Consider the following 15,297-nt stretch of genomic DNA (forward strand, 5'->3'; position numbering starts at 1 on the left):
AATGAAGCCCCACCTGTTTTGCCCTCTAATTTATTCCCATTCGGTCACTTTTCAGGGCCTGGAAACTCACACTCATGGAGGCGAAAAGAAATCCAGTGAGTGTTATTTTTTTACATGCAGGATGATTTTCAGTTTTTGCTTTAATATTTATTCAATTCACATTTCTTTTCACTCTCACAGGTTTTCACATACAATCCCTATGACGATACTTACCAGACCGTTCCGATTGACAGTCATAATGCAGTTTACATCATGCCAGGTACAGGTTGTGGAGGTAATGATACAAACACGTCCCTTATTCGGCAGAAAGCACAGAGATAGGGTTATTGCCGTTTTTTGTTTTTTTATACACTGATATAATACATTGGTATTATCAGTAGTATTATTGTAAGTATTGTTCATTCATTAATTTCCTTTATTAATAAAGCACTTAACAAATACTTTATAGGTCAACGTGCTGAACAATCATGGAAAATTCAAAAGACAGAAAAAGTCGTTTTTTGGACATTTGTCCAAAAAAAAAGGACATTTGTCTCCAAAAATCTGAGACCACTATTTAAAATATTTAATTACAATATTTGTATTGAATGTTTTTATTTTCAGCTGATAATATAACTGAAAAAAATAATTGAAAATGATACTTTAGAATTTGTGCAGGATATTAAATATTTCTTAATCATTTTAGATATTTTGTTAACACTTTACAATAAGGTTCCATTAGTTAACATTAGTTAATGCATCAGCTAATTTGAACTAACAACGAACAATACATTCATTACAGTATTTATTATCCTTTGCTAGCATCATAGCAGTGTTAAAAGTGAGTAACGTGAGTTAAGTAATCAGATTATTTTTCAAGTAATGAGTAAAGTAACGCATTACGTTTAAATTGAACAAAATCTGACCATTTTACCATTTTTTTCTTAGTCTTAAATGTAAAACTTTATTTATTGCCTGTTTTAAATGACAAGTAAAGTTCCAATAAACGCAGAAACATTTAACAACGGACGTACCCCTAATCCTGATGTACTTCCTTGTAGGAACTCAGCATGTCTGGGTGCACAGAAACTCGGATGAACAATTCGGAGAGCAGATTGCTTTGGGACTCCTGGCTGGAATGGCTGCGGGTGCAGCAATGCGTTCACTTCTATGGATGCCCTTCTGGTTCTGCTGAGGGCCAGTCGGATAGCAGGATGGTCACTGGAAATCCAGGGGGATGAAATAATATACTGGAATTGTCGTCCACAAAGCTCAGCGATAGCAAATGCTCCTGTTCCTGCATATAAATATGCAAATAAGAGAATAGCTTGCAGCTGTTTTAAACTCAGTGGGCATTAAGAGGTCAATGAAAAATAAGGTCATGTAAAAGAGGGATTAGTTTGCTTTATTTAAAGTATAGGCTATGTAACTTTTAGCGATTAAAAAAAAAACTGCATGCATTTTGCAGAAGAACAACATTTTTGGTTGTGCTTCGGCTCTGCAACTGTGCGGATGAATATGGTAATCCTAAAGAAAAAAGCTACCCTTTTAAAGAAAAACGTTACACAATAGTTTATAGCTGCACAAATTAATCAGAACAGACTTGTTTTTTCTCTGATTGGTGAAATAGCAACAGATATTTATAACATATCTAGAATAATTCTGCACACGAAATGATTGTATTTTCTTGCTGCTATGATTCTGCTTTGTGTGTAATTTGCACGTAGAGTTTTGCAAACTTGTTCATTTTTATCCATGTCTATTATTTTGTCAAGATACAAGATCTCCTATTTGTATAAACCACTGGAACCCTGAATTTATGATGTCCATATAGCATGAGGTTTGGGAGTGACCGTCAGACCGTTGATTGCTCTATACATAAGAATCTTGTATAACTGCCTTTACAATAATTTTCCATCCACCTTTTTCCTACGCCCCATGACGCCTTGCGTGAATTTGGGAGTAACTTCCATAAAACTGTAAACAATCAGCGAAAGGTTCACTCTATGACCGCAATAATGAGCATTTTCAAAAACTGTACAACGAGATGACATTATCATCACTCAAGTTCGACCACTGAACAGAGATACCTCAATGAAGAAGGCTGCATAATGGAACCAGTTCCCATGACTGGCCACTAGAGGGGACATGGCCTGCTTATGCACTAATGTACTACTTTGCAAATGTAGAAAGTTATCAACTTGATATTGTTGTGCAACACTTATAAATAAATAAAAAGCTGTAACCACCTGCAGAAGTACAAAACATAAGGAAATTCATTTTCTGTGTTTGCAATCAAAGTGCAATTCCTGCACAGATCCAATAAAAGCTTACTATATTTTTAATTTTCTGCCCTGCACATTTACCAACTTGATTTACAAACAGTTATACATTATCCATCAATCAAAACTAAAAAAAAAAAAAATATATATATATATTGTTGCTAAATAAAGATTTTATTAGGGATGTCTCAAAGATGCTGATCAATTTTAGCAGTGCAAATAATGAGTATTGGCGTCAAGCAACACTGCCAGACGAAACTGGTTAAAATCAATCTGAAATGTATGAGACAGTTTCAAGAAAAATACACAAAATGCACTAAAACTTAGAAACGTTTAGATCAGTCTGGGGACAAAATATCACTGTACATTTAAAAACAAATGTGGCAGCTGCTTCGAGCCAGACTATCTTAACGTCTCCATCTATGAATTATGAAAAACCAAACAAAAGACATTACAAATAAATATTAGGGTTCATGGTTGATTCAACAAATCAAAAAGAAAACAAACCACATCTAGCGTGTCATTATTAAAATAAATCAAACTTTACAATGCTAATAAAAAAAAACAAAAAAAAAACAGTAGAAGCTCAATAAAACAAACCATTGAAGGCAACGGCTGCATATGATCTGTTAAATCGGATCTGATACTTCCCTTAATATACATATTTCTTTACAATAACTGTATCTCTCTTTGACTAAGCTATTGGCTTTCTAATGCTCAAAATAAGATGGAAGAAAACCAAATAAAATGACATCTAAGCAGAAAAAAGCGCAATGCTTGAGGAGCAACAGAGCTAAAGCAGCACTTGTTCCTCACAAAACTCCAAAAACATTTGTTTTTACACTTTCCTTTCTTCCTTCTGAAGAAGAGACATCAACAGCGTCACAGACTCAACACGCTGTAGCCACATATGATGAAACCTAGACACTCTGTAAACCTTTCGTCCATCTCTGCACCGCTAACGACATTTAGAGAATCATCGCACATTCAAATCTGGATATCCTTCTCCTAATAGTTTTTTCATTTATTTATCTTGTTTTGCTCCTATTCATGTCGTGATTACAGTAATATAAGTGTTATTTCACATAAAACGAAACATGGACAAAAAAACAACACTTTATAAAGCGTTTTGAAAGTGAAAAAAAAAAAAAAAAAAACACACCACAAAAGGTGTACGATTAACGGAAACAATTAATAGAAAAGCAACATCATACACAACCACGTTGTGCTTTCCAAGTCATTTGAGTGGGTGAGTGGTGACGAGGGTGATGGGTAGTGTTCTACTTCCTCCGCTTCTGCAGAATATCCAGAGAGACGCTGTGAGTGCAACTAAGAGCGTTTGAAAGAACGACAATAAGAGACACGGCACAGAAATGACGACTGAAGCCTCAGCATGAACATCCGCCTTCGTTGACCGGCTGCTCTGGCGGCTTTTCCAATTTTATGTCGATCACTGAAGGAAAAGGGAGTTAAGGAAAAACATGATGCTTTTGTGGTGTGTTTTGTGCGGATTTACACAGCAACACTTATTCAGATGGACAATAAAGTACTAAAGCGACTGCAAATGTGAAAAGCCCGATCACATAAATATGCATATTTGTGTAGGATACTGTCCTCTCTGCTCTTGTCTTGTGTGCTCTCCATACCAGGAAGAGCCGCTGCTACACGCCGGAAAAGCTGGAAGAGACAAGCACAACACTGGGATCAGGAAAAACAGGGTGTGTTTGAGATGGTTTGCATTCAGAAAAGTTGGATATTTAAAGGGTTAGTTCACCCAAAAATGAAAATTCTGTCAGTAATTACTCACCCTCATGTTGTTCCAACCCCGTAAGACCTTCGTTCATCTTCGGAACACAAATTAAGATATTTTTGATGAAATCTGAGAGCTGGATCACTCCTCCATAGGCTTCTAAGTGATTGAAACTTGCTGGCCCGGAAAAGTTATTAAAGAGGTCGTTAATATAGTCCAAGTGTCTCCAGTGGCTCAATCTTAAGTTTATTAAGCGACGAGAATACTTTTTGTGCGCAAAAACAAACAAAAATAACGACTTTATTCTACTATTCATTTCCTTCTCTCTGAGCCTCGAGTTAGTTTACGTAGTGTTTTTGCGTAGCGCGTCTGCAGTCACCACGTAGGCTCACTATTGGTCGACGCTTGTCATGTGTGTGATGCGTGATGACGTACAACACAGACGCGCTACTCAAAAACACTACGAGGCCCAGAGAGAAGGAAATGAATAGTAGAATAAAGTCGTTATTTTTGTTTGTTTTTGCGCACAAAAAGTATTCTCGCCGCTTGATAAACTTAAGATTAAGCCACTGTAGTCACTTGGACTATATTAACGATCTCTTTAATAACTTTTCTGGGCCAGCAAGTTTCGGTCACCTAGCAGCCTATGGAGGAGTGATCAGCTCTCAGATTTCATCAAAAATATCTTAATTTGTGTTCTGAAGATGAACGAAGGTCTTACGGGGTTGGAACAACATGAGGGTGAGTAATTACTGACAGAATTTTAATTTTTGGGTGAACTAACCCTTTAATCATCTGGATGCTTCTGAAGACACTGCTATGAGAGAAATGTACAGTAATGCTCTTTTTGAATAATCATGCAAATATCATTTAATAAAGTTTGTGATTCAGAGTTTGATTCTCAATCATTAAAGCACGTATTTCTACTTTTGATTCAAGTCCGATCTCAGTCACACTCACCTGTTTGACGTTGTATCCGGCTTTAGCACTAGTTTCAATAAACATTACATTCAGTTCTTTGGCTTTCCTTTCTCCTTCCTCGATAGAAACTTGCCTGAAATGAGCACAAAAACACATGGAATCATAACTATTTGCCCATAGATTTCTTTAATACTTGATAAAACAGCCAGACTGACTAATCGACAGATATTTAGCCAAAATTAAGCATTAAGTTTTAGTTTGTGCAAATGTTTTTGAAAGTCACTTATCCTCACCAAGGCTGCATTTATTATGATCCTTCAGAAATCATTCTAATAGGCTGGTTTGTTTATTTATTTATAACAATATCAGTTGGAAACTGTTAGGCTGCTTAATATATTTGCGCAAACTCAAATAAAATTTTACAAACTACATCATAATGTTCCTAAAAGGTTGCAACCATTTAAACGAACCGTTTATCTGCAAGATCTGTTTTGTTTCCCACCAGCATGATTATGACATCACTTCCCCTTTCTGTTCGGACATCATCGATCCATTTGGTGGTCTGCTGGAACGAGTTGACATCTGTCGAGGGGATTTCAGAGACACTGGGTTAATACTTAAGATGAGCCTTAAGGGGTCTATAGAGGGAATCACAGGATCACAGACAGGGAGAGACAAAACTCGCAGGTAGGTAGAAAAAAACACAAGGATAAAATAAGAGGAAAGAAAGAAAGGAAGTTCTAAAGCTGGAAGCGACTCTGTGCTCATGAATGCGTCACAGGAACTCGGTCTGCAGAAAAAAAAAGACAAATCATCTTTCATCTACATTTTAGTCTGTAAAATGAATTAATGCATATTTTATTTTTTTTGAAATAATTAAAATTATTTTATTATATGAACAAAAAATATATATATAAATATATCCTGCGAATATAAAAATTTACTGTAGTAAATAAAAATGTATCATTCTTTTATGTGAATGTTATTCGTAGGAACTTAATTTTAGCCTGTTATCCTTTAATTGCAAAGATATGCATGTAGTCCAAAACAAAGGTTTCTACCCAGTTTTAAGCACTTAATTGCAATTGCAAAGCAAAAAACAAGTTACAAATGTGACCCTGGATCACAAAACCAGTCACAAGTCGCACGGGTATATTTGTGGCAATAGCCAACAATACATTGTATGGGTCAAAATTATCCAATTTTCTTTTATACTAAAAATCATTAGGATATTAAGTAAAGATCATGTTCCATGAAGATATTTTGTTAATTTCCTACCGTAAATATATAAAACATTTATTTTTGTGTGTGAATGCAGCACAATCGCGAACATAAATGGACAACTTTAAAGGCATTTTCTCAATGTTTCGATTTTTTTGCACCCTCAGATTCCAGATTTTCAAATTGTTGTATCACGACCAAATATTGTCCTAGCCAAACAAACCATACATCAATGGACAGCTTATTTATTCAACTTTCAGGTGATGTATAAATCTCAATTAAAAAAAATTGACCCATGTGACTGGTTTTGTGATCCAGGGTCACAAATAAGAAAGAAGACAAAAAGAATGAAATCACAGAAAACTCAAAGGATGTGAAACAAAACAAAAGAAGAGACTGCGTTGAGATGACAGACATCTTTCCTCTTCCTTAAGTTCTCCTGCCGAGGATCCACACTCACTTGTGATGTCAAAGACTACCACGGCAACCGTAGAGTCCCGGATGTAGCTGGGAATCAGACTGCGGAAGCGCTCCTGTCCTGCTGTGTCCCACAGCTGCAGCCGCACCTGACCAAATATTTTAGCACCAGAGTTCCAGCAGAGAGAGAGAGAGAGAGAGAGAGAGAGAGAGAGAGAGAGAGAGAGAGAGAGAGAGAGAGAGAGAGAGAGAGAGAGAGAGAGAGTGGGGGAGAAAGGGGAAGAGGAAGAGGTAAGAGGAGGGGAACTGGACGTGGAGCGGGTCTCAGATACCTACTTGTGATGTCGTAAACTACAACAGCAGCAGCAGAGTCTCTGATGTAACTGGGAATGAGGCTACGGAAACGCTCCTGTCCTGCTGTGTCCCAAAGCTGCAGCCTGATCTGTGTGAATGGAGAAAAAAAAACAAAAGAAAAAGAGGGGAATATAGGAAAAAAAGAGGGGAAATTAAAAGTTCAAAGGGGGGAAAAAGGTAAAAAAAAAAAAAAAAAAAAGGCGTGGAATGAAATGTAAGAAATAAGAAAAAGCAAAGTGGATCGAAAAGATTTCTCAAGCTCAGGGTTAGGGAACGGCTTAAGGTCTTTAGATGGACTCACGGTAGTAGATTTGTAGGGCCCTATGATTTACACAATGCGAAAACCAGTAAAACCAGTTATAAAAATAGAATTTACTGTATATCGTGGAATGTCATGGAATTTGGCAGGCTTTGGATGAATATACCCTTGTGGTCAGAATTAATGGCACCCCTGGTAAATATGATCAAAAATGTCTGTTAAAAATAAATCTGCATTGTTTATCCCTTTGATCTGCCATTCAAAAAAATTGGCAAAAATCTAAACTTTCATTTAAGTAAAAGAAAATGGGGGGGCTAAATGGCTAAAATCCCCATTTTGACCATCAGGGCAATAATTAAGAAGTTATAATCAACTAAAGATGTTACGAATCTGCCAGGAAGAGGACGTGTGTCTATATTGTCTTAATGCACGGTGAGGAGGAAAGTTTGAGTGGCCAAAGACTCTTCAAGGATCACAGATGAAGCACTGCAGAGATTAGTTGAGTCTTGGAGGTCAGAAAGCCTAAAAAATATATCAAACAACCCCTACATCGCCACATGTTGTTTGGGAGGGTTTCAATAAAAATCCTCCTCGCTCATCCAAAAACAAACTCCAGCATATTCAGTGGTCAGACACGACTGAGAACAAACGGCACAGGGTTCTGTGGTAAGATGAAACAAACAAAAAAGGGCTTTTTGGCAGCAAACCCACCAGATGTGTTTGGTGCAAACAGGGATGAAGAGTACCCCTTGCCCTCAGTTAAATATACTGCTGGATCTTATATGTTGTGGGTCTATTTTCTGCTGGTGGTCCTGGACATCTTGTTCAGATACATGGTATTATGGATTTAAATAGCAAATACCAACAGATAAAAAAATCAAAACCTGACTGTCTCTGCTAGAAATCTTATAATGGGCCGTGGTTGGATCTTCCATCAGGACAACGGTCCAAAACAAACATCAAAATCAACACAAAAATGGGTAACTGAACACAAAATGAAGCTTCAGCCATGACCGTCCCAGTTCCCTGAACTGAACCCTATAGAAAATGAGTGGGTTGAACTGAAGAGAAGAAGCACCAACATGGATCTGGGAATCTGAAGGATCTGGAGAGATTCTGTATGGAGGAATGGTCTCTGATCTCTTGTCAGTTATTCTCCAAACTCATCAGGCATAATAGGAGAAGACTCAGAGCAGTTATCTTGGCAAAAGGAGCTTGCAAGAAGTATTTAATAAAAGGGTGCCAATATTTGTGGCCAACGTGTTTTGAAGAAAAACATTTATTTCATAATGTGATTTCCCCCGCACTTTCAATTCTTTTACTTCAATATAAGGGTAGATTTTTGCAACAAAAAAAAAAAAAAAAGTCCGAAAGATCAGAAGGATAAACAATGCAGATTTATTTTTTACAGCCATTTTTTATCATATTTACCAGTGGTGCCATTAATTCTGACCACAACTGTGTCAAAAGTAGTGCTGTCAAATTACTATATGGACTAGTGTCAGTGAATAACCGCATAAAGACTAATAATAATAACAACAAAATGATTAATTTAAAACTTAAATTAACACAATTATTAAACATTTTTAAAAGATTAAATAAATTGTTAATCTTTTATGACTTCATTTGATTACCAATGTTTTTGATAATAAATTTGTATTAAATCATAAATACAGAAAACACAAAACATAATTTGTTAAAAAATGTTGTTATATTTTTGTAAATTCAATTGATATATACATGCTTTTTGATTAACACAATTTAATTAAACCATTAAAATAGAATTTAGAAAACTCAAATCTATTTGAACTAAGTACTACTTTTAATTGTTGCTGAATTCAAGCTTCAATGATTTTAATTAATTAGACATGCTTTTTGATTACATTTCATTTATCCAATAAATCAAGAGTCCAGAAAAATTAAAATTGAGGATGAAAAAAAAAAGAACGGAATCTAAAAATGTAAAAATTAAGTTGAAATTAATCATTAAATGGAATTAAATGGCCCTAGGGTTATGGTATGGGTTATGTTATCAGGACTGCAGATCTTCAGAGTGAAACATTCCCACTCAAATCCAATCAAGAAGAACTATTCTTCACAGAAAGAAACATACAAATGTGAACAAATTACTAGAGAGAGAGAGCAAGAGAGAGAAAGGGGCTGAAGCAATAGACACACCAGGTGGAGAGAAGCACTGGATTTTCTCATGGTGCTGTATATTGGGCTCTTACAGACAACATCTCACTAAAAGTTCGAATCAACATTCAACAAAGCAAATAAAAATATTAGGGCTGCACAATATGGAGAGAAAAATCTGAGTTGTAGACATTAAAATATCATAATAAGAATTTCCATAAAGAAAGAAAATGAACAATTTTACAATATGGATCTTACAACACTAAAAAGAAATTGCAATTACATTAAAATCATTATATCAACTACAATAAATTCACCTGCAATGTTTTCAAAAACGACACACTGTACAGCAATAAAGCCAATATAAGCTATAAAAAAATCCAATCAAATCCCTCAGTCATTAATCAAAAGTACCCCATACGTTTGTGTCATTTAAACACTGGTAAAATCATTTTACAGCATTTATATTTTCATGCATTTCATTCCTTCAAATCATTGAAAGTGACGTGCATTTATTGGTAGAAAAAAAAAAATGTACTTACTGTTCTGTCCTCAAGATACATTGTTTTTGACAAGAAATCGATTCCTATTGTCGCCTGAAAATGAAAAGCAACAAAACAAAACTAAGGAAAAGGACACTTATCCATGCAAGTCATCAGAAACAACCAAAATAGAAACCAAACAAATCAGAACACTGTTTAAACTTAGCCAATGAGTCAGAAAAAGATTCACTTACCTGGTAGGTATTATCAAAACTGTCATACATAAATCTGGTAATCAGTGATGTCTTTCCCACTGCAAAAGCAAATGAAAAATGAAATGGTTACTATCAAAACATTACATATCTCTGAACAAAAGCTGGCATAAAGATCACAACTTCACAAAGGGCATTTATGCATCACTTTCAAAGCCAATACATTTTCCTTGAATGCAGAAGGAAAAGATCCAATCAATTACACAATTAAATCTATTTCATGTGTGTCCATCTATCAGGTGACACTGACATGCTAACATTAGATTTCACAAAGTCATTCCAAAAGCATAACTTAAAAAAAAAAACTTCATTAAAGTGCATGAACGCATAAACATGTGCACATACATTTCTGATTCAGGTCAGATGAAACATGCAGGGCAATTGCAATATATTAATCTAAAAACAGTGAATGAAATGAACACATGCATAGATAGCCATGCATGTCTATGTAAATATATGCAAATAGTTTGAACATTTGCTATGTTTATTTTCCTACTAAATCTTTTAGAAATCCAAGAAAAGGCCAAACTGTCGTACACAGGTATAGTCTTACTAATGCTTACAAAATAATGTCACATGACCCTTGTTTATGCTTTATACTGATTTGCACATAATTTGCAAAGCACCAGGCCTGGCCTGCTGTTGAATTCTGGGAGCAGTGATTTATTTGTATTTTTTTTGGAGATTGACAGACCACTTGTGTCAAGGCCAGATATTTCAGAAAGAGGAATGGATCTTCATACTGAGACTTTAGGCAGTGCTGGTGTTTAATATATTATGAACACATGCAAGTTATCCTAAGCTTAGAAATATGGGTGTTCAATAACTAGAAGATTCAGAAAATCCCATCATGTCAGCAAAACATGATATTCTCATGTTTACACGGGAGACAGACAAAAATATACTGAGAAATGAATATGAAATGCAGGTCCAGACAAGACAGCCGAATTTAATGATGGCATCTCATGAATGTTGTATGTTTTATTTGGCGGTGATGAAATTTCCTAAGACTTTAACCCTCAAAACCAAACCCTCACAAAACTGTTGATATTAAAAGATTAACTTACAAGAAAAACCCGTTTTGGCTGATGTGATTAAGTTACATTTGAAGCAATCACTATCATACATGTTGTTCTTTGACATCTTTTACTGGATTTGTGAGCATATAACAAGGTATAACTAAGACAAATTTCAGCACTCATACATGTATTTATACATTTTCCATTTAGATATCTATCTAGCATCCAAACTCAAAAACACACACATAAAGAAAGACAGACAGGACCAGAGTATGATCGGTTCGGTTCGGAACTCACCGCTCTGTTCTCCCAGAAACACTAGCTTGAATTTGCGAAGCGGGTTCCCGAAATCTCCTGCTGCAGACATGCTGCCGGTTCCGCTGGGTCTACTGTGGGTTTTAATGTGTTGCTATAACTTTCAGATTGCTCTAAACAAGAAAATAAAGCGGTTATTCGGTTCAGTTTGAGACTCTCAGCCGCCTATTCAGGCCCCGTTCTGCGCCGCAACCTACCATGATACTCACAGAGACGTGATTGACAGCTGAGCTCAGCCTATAGAGTTAGAGAGAATACAATAGCATGCGTCACAGGGTTCTGTCAAATTGATGATGACATAGTAGTATAATAAATTAGGTCAAGTATTCAAATCTCAATATCAATATCATTTAATATATAATGTAGATCATTTGAGTATTGCATTTCCTGCGACGTCTTTTCATAATTAAATATAAATTAAGCAGGCTTCATTCGCATCAATATTCAAATATGAACAATTATGTTTAAACGTTTTTTTTTTTTACTAGTGGAAAATGTAATAGTGATTGAGCAAACGAGCGGTATCCGGAATGTTGTCTGTAGAAACAAGGCGGGACTCCAAACAAGTTAGATTGAGCTCTGCAAGCAAGCGCCACCGGCGCCACGTCACATTCCCCCTGCATCATCGCATTCCGTTAACCCTTGAACTGTGAACAGGGAGACTCTTCCAGAATTAAATATTCTAATACTTTATACAATGATATTTAAATGGAGGTATATTACAGTAATGCTTACTTTCTGTGCCAGTGGTTATTTATGATTATTTCAATAGGTAGTGTAGAACAGTTTTGTGAATGCTGTCTTTCAAAGTAATATTTTTTTTATATTTATTATTTTCAAATTAATATTTTATAATGTTTTCTAAGCCTAATGATAACTTCTGAATGCTAAACTAAATAAATCAGGCTGATGTTAACCTTTCATTTGCATGTGACCATAGACCCAGCATCAAACTGAAAACTAGTCCCATGTGTGAGGCTTTTGCTCCAGCAGGGGCAGCAATGTGCCGAACGAGCGTAAAGTCATCCTGCTGGAATCCGTGAAGAAGATCGGGCGCAGTACATGCGCTTACCTGATTGATATTTTACGCGTTTGACTGCTTGTTTCAAAACGTTATTACTGGATTAATATATCAACGTGAAACAATGAACAATTTCCTGAATAAGGTGTACTATTTAGAGAATGGCATCTTAATTGTCAGTTTGTTGCAGTAATGTATGTATGTATGTTGTTGACATGCCAAGGTCGTAGAGGAAAAGCAGAACTGAGTTCTATACATTTACATGAATGATTTCAGTATTTTCCAAACATAATTTTTTATTGAAACATATGTTTCATAATGTTTGTGTCATTCTTTTGCATCAGGTTTTTCTTCTTCAGAACACACGGGCGCTGGTGTGTGCAGCATCATCGGTCCAGTAAGCGACACACACACACACTATATATTAGTGGTATATTATTAAAACTGATCATTGACTTTTCTCTTAATGTCACAGAAGTCAAGTGTTAACTACACAGATGCCTTTGGGTAAGAGCAATAAATCTGTTGTTCTCTGTTTAATTTTCATTTATGTATGTATGTTTGATGCAGTCATGGATAAAAATATTTTATTTATAAGTAAAGAATAAAATGAATAATTAAAACAATGAATGGTTAAATAAATGTGTAAGTAATAATCAGCTTTTAGTAGTAAAGACAAAGTAACAATAAACCAGTCTGAGATTTTATATATGTTCAGATCAGATAAGGAATGGGTACACATTAATCATGTCAAAAATATCCTTTCTAAGAATCAGCTCTGGCCTCGTGGTATTACATTCTGCAAGAGTAACTAACTAAACATTGTGGTTTTAACACTCTAAAAGCTGAAAGAGGCAAATAAGCATTTTCATCATGACTAGTCCTTATGATAATACTCGCTGTACTTTAATTCCAAGTAAGAAAACGAACTCATGCTACATTTGATATAAGACAGGATTTCAGACTTTGCAGACGGAAGGGGATAAAATAGCATGTCTCAACTTTTGGAGAAGTGGCAACAAAATTTAGACGTACGTACATTTTCAGAGCGGAGTTGAACTCAATTTCTGAATAGAATAGATAAATATGAGTATATGACATGAAAAGATATAATGGATAATTTAGATTCATAAATTGATTGATAAGTGGAAAATATTTTTGAAAAGAGTAATCATAGACCATAAAAAGTAATCATAAGCATTCTTTTTTTTTTATTACACACCAGTGTTCAAATATAATTGTTAACTGATAGTAATCAAATGTTTTTTTTGTCTAACCAGGTGTTTTGCTGACTAACAGACAGTATAGATCAATGCCCACACATGGTATCGGAAGATACAGACATCTTCTTCCAAAAGCATCGGTAAGACCTAGTTTTGTACATCATCAGTATAAAAAGTTTTCACTGCCAGTTAATAGAATATGCTAAATTATTTTCATTCAGCCAAAGAAGAAGAAGGACAAAATTCAGGCAAAGCAGATCAAAGCAGCGACAGCCACGGAGTTTGGCGTGCTTAATGTGTGTGTTTCCGGTTATGACATGACTCTAGTGGAACATTATTCCCAGTACATCCACAATCTCTGCAGTCACTTGGACATCAAAGTCGATGAATGGTGGGAAAGAGAGAGATATTTTATTATATATTATACTGTTATGTTTAAAAATCACTTTGCACACAAACCAAGACATAGGCTATTCTCAAAATCATGTTGTTTTTAATATAAAATGTGTCACGATTAACAATACATCATTTAACATTCTGTGAACAGTGAAAATAATTCTCTCTTATTTGTGTTTTAAAGCTTTGCCCTGCCTACGAAAAGCACAGAGGTCATGGTGATGCAGGAGCAAGGCACAAAGATGTATGTAGATGGAGTCCTGAAAACCCATGAGCGTGTTGTTCAGGTAGAGTGAATGCAACATGTGATTGGTTGTATGAATAAATTATCTACTTTTATGATCGCATGTAATTATGATAGGTGTCCTGTAGCCTATAACTGATTTATTGGTGATGTGCATTTAGATCAGTGAAATGAAGGCAACACTTTTTCCCATTCTTGCGGAAGTTCTTCTGAAGAACCAGCCTGAGGGAGTGCAACTCTGTGTAAAGCAGGTTAGAAAATTACACTTCATAATCATTGACATTGATACTGCTCTTATATTAATATGTCTGGCTGCATTTATGAAACTATTATTATCAACTGTTATGGGCTTCATTTGTGTTTTTTTCTTTTTTTTTTCAGCACAGCGAAGCAGATTATCAAGCCCGGTTCAAAACAAGACCTGAGCTTGAGGGGCTTATTGCAAAAATTAATAATTAATATATTATTTAAAAATGTTTTTCAAATGAAATAGTGTGTTTTTCCATGACAGACATTTTCTACCTGGTGTGTGCTGTGATGAATAAATTATCTCATGATTGTTTTCCATATAGTCATTTTTGTCTTGCCCTGTCTTTAAAAGTTGATGTGAATGCACTGGAGTATGAGGAGAGTTGAAATTCATCCTCAATGTGACTGCTGTAATGTTGTTGACAGTATCATCATATTTTTAATTTCTGGGATTAAATAATTCAGCAGCTGTTTAATGAAAAGACGGCATTACCACTGATCTATACAATGACATAAACTGACATACATTAGTGGATTGAAAGAGCCAGGCATTAAAGGACGACTCCTTGTTGAAACGGGCAAGAAAAATGCATTCCTTGGCTTCCTAGTGGCAATAAAAAGTTTTAAACACTTATATGACATGTATGTGAGACCACCGACATCGCAGTTACAATATCTGCTGACCTACAAATTTAGCCAGGACCACCTTGAGCTGTTTTTTGCTGCCATTCGCTCAGCTAATGGATGCAACAACAAT

At 35.5% G+C, this 15,297-nt stretch overlaps 3 protein-coding genes across 10 annotated transcripts in view; 2 read left to right on the forward strand and 1 right to left on the reverse strand.

Annotated features, from left to right (window-relative positions):
• Positions 1 to 2,384, forward strand: part of plekhb1 (pleckstrin homology domain containing B1) — a 4,602-nt gene extending 2,218 nt beyond the window's left edge. Inside the window, exons 4-6 of one of the 4 annotated variants that reach the window (XM_079862112.1) lie at positions 56 to 95; positions 181 to 274; positions 1,041 to 2,384. In XM_079862112.1, the coding sequence (XP_079718238.1) occupies positions 56 to 95; positions 181 to 274; positions 1,041 to 1,174 (268 nt within the window). In that variant the 3' untranslated portion in view covers positions 1,175 to 2,384. The remainder of the gene's footprint in view (positions 1 to 55; positions 96 to 180; positions 275 to 1,040) is intronic. The other 3 variants (XM_079862113.1, XM_079862111.1, XM_079862110.1) reach the window with 3 other exon arrangements.
• On the reverse strand, positions 2,305 to 11,665 carry rab6a (RAB6A, member RAS oncogene family). 5 transcript variants are annotated; one of them, XM_079862109.1, is made up of 9 exons: positions 11,605 to 11,665; positions 11,390 to 11,520; positions 10,056 to 10,114; positions 9,862 to 9,915; positions 6,907 to 7,012; positions 5,403 to 5,514; positions 4,972 to 5,065; positions 3,872 to 3,938; positions 2,305 to 3,714 (listed from the first exon to the last, which is right to left on the reverse strand). In XM_079862109.1, the coding sequence occupies exons 2-9, from the start codon at positions 11,457 to 11,459 to the stop codon at positions 3,650 to 3,652; spliced, it is 627 nt and encodes a 208-aa protein (XP_079718235.1). In that variant the 5' UTR covers positions 11,460 to 11,520; positions 11,605 to 11,665; the 3' UTR covers positions 2,305 to 3,649. The 5 variants fall into 5 exon arrangements, with proteins under 5 accessions (XP_079718235.1, XP_079718234.1, XP_079718231.1 ...); XM_079862106.1 differs by lacking the exon at positions 6,907 to 7,012 and adding an exon at positions 6,614 to 6,719 and having other exon boundaries at positions 2,419 to 3,714; positions 11,605 to 11,658; XM_079862107.1 differs by lacking the exon at positions 6,907 to 7,012 and adding an exon at positions 6,614 to 6,719 and having other exon boundaries at positions 2,419 to 3,714; positions 11,617 to 11,635.
• A 771-nt stretch (positions 11,666 to 12,436) lies between these two features.
• Positions 12,437 to 14,853, forward strand: mrpl48 (mitochondrial ribosomal protein L48). The gene is made up of 8 exons (XM_079861693.1): positions 12,437 to 12,573; positions 12,773 to 12,825; positions 12,904 to 12,935; positions 13,709 to 13,791; positions 13,873 to 14,042; positions 14,232 to 14,334; positions 14,453 to 14,542; positions 14,673 to 14,853. Exons 1-8 carry the CDS (start codon positions 12,553 to 12,555, stop codon positions 14,748 to 14,750), a joined length of 630 nt encoding a protein of 209 aa, XP_079717819.1. The 5' UTR covers positions 12,437 to 12,552; the 3' UTR covers positions 14,751 to 14,853.
• The last annotated feature ends 444 nt before the right edge of the window (positions 14,854 to 15,297 follow it).

This window comes from Squalius cephalus (genome assembly GCF_949319135.1).
Source record: "Squalius cephalus genome assembly, chromosome: 24".
In the NCBI taxonomy this organism is placed as follows: Eukaryota; Metazoa; Chordata; class Actinopteri; order Cypriniformes; family Leuciscidae; genus Squalius; species Squalius cephalus.

Excerpts from the sequence above, each read along its gene's own strand:
- mrpl48 (XM_079861693.1), top strand. The coding sequence starts at position 12,553 with ATGAACAATTTCCTGAATAAG. Across the intron at positions 12,826-12,903 it reads TGTGCAGCATCATCGGTCCA|AAGTCAAGTGTTAACTACAC; the intron begins GTAAGCGACACA and ends TTAATGTCACAG. Across the intron at positions 13,792-13,872 it reads ATCTTCTTCCAAAAGCATCG|CCAAAGAAGAAGAAGGACAA; the intron begins GTAAGACCTAGT and ends ATTTTCATTCAG.
- rab6a (XM_079862109.1), bottom strand. The coding sequence starts at position 11,459 with ATGTCTGCAGCAGGAGATTTCGGGAACCCGCTTCGCAAATTCAAGCTA. Across the intron at positions 7,013-9,861 it reads TGTATCTTGAGGACAGAACA|ATCAGGCTGCAGCTTTGGGA; the intron begins GTAAGTACATTT and ends CCATTCACACAG. Across the intron at positions 3,715-3,871 it reads AGACAAGAGCAGAGAGGACA|TGATCGACATAAAATTGGAA; the intron begins GTATCCTACACA and ends CTTTTCCTTCAG.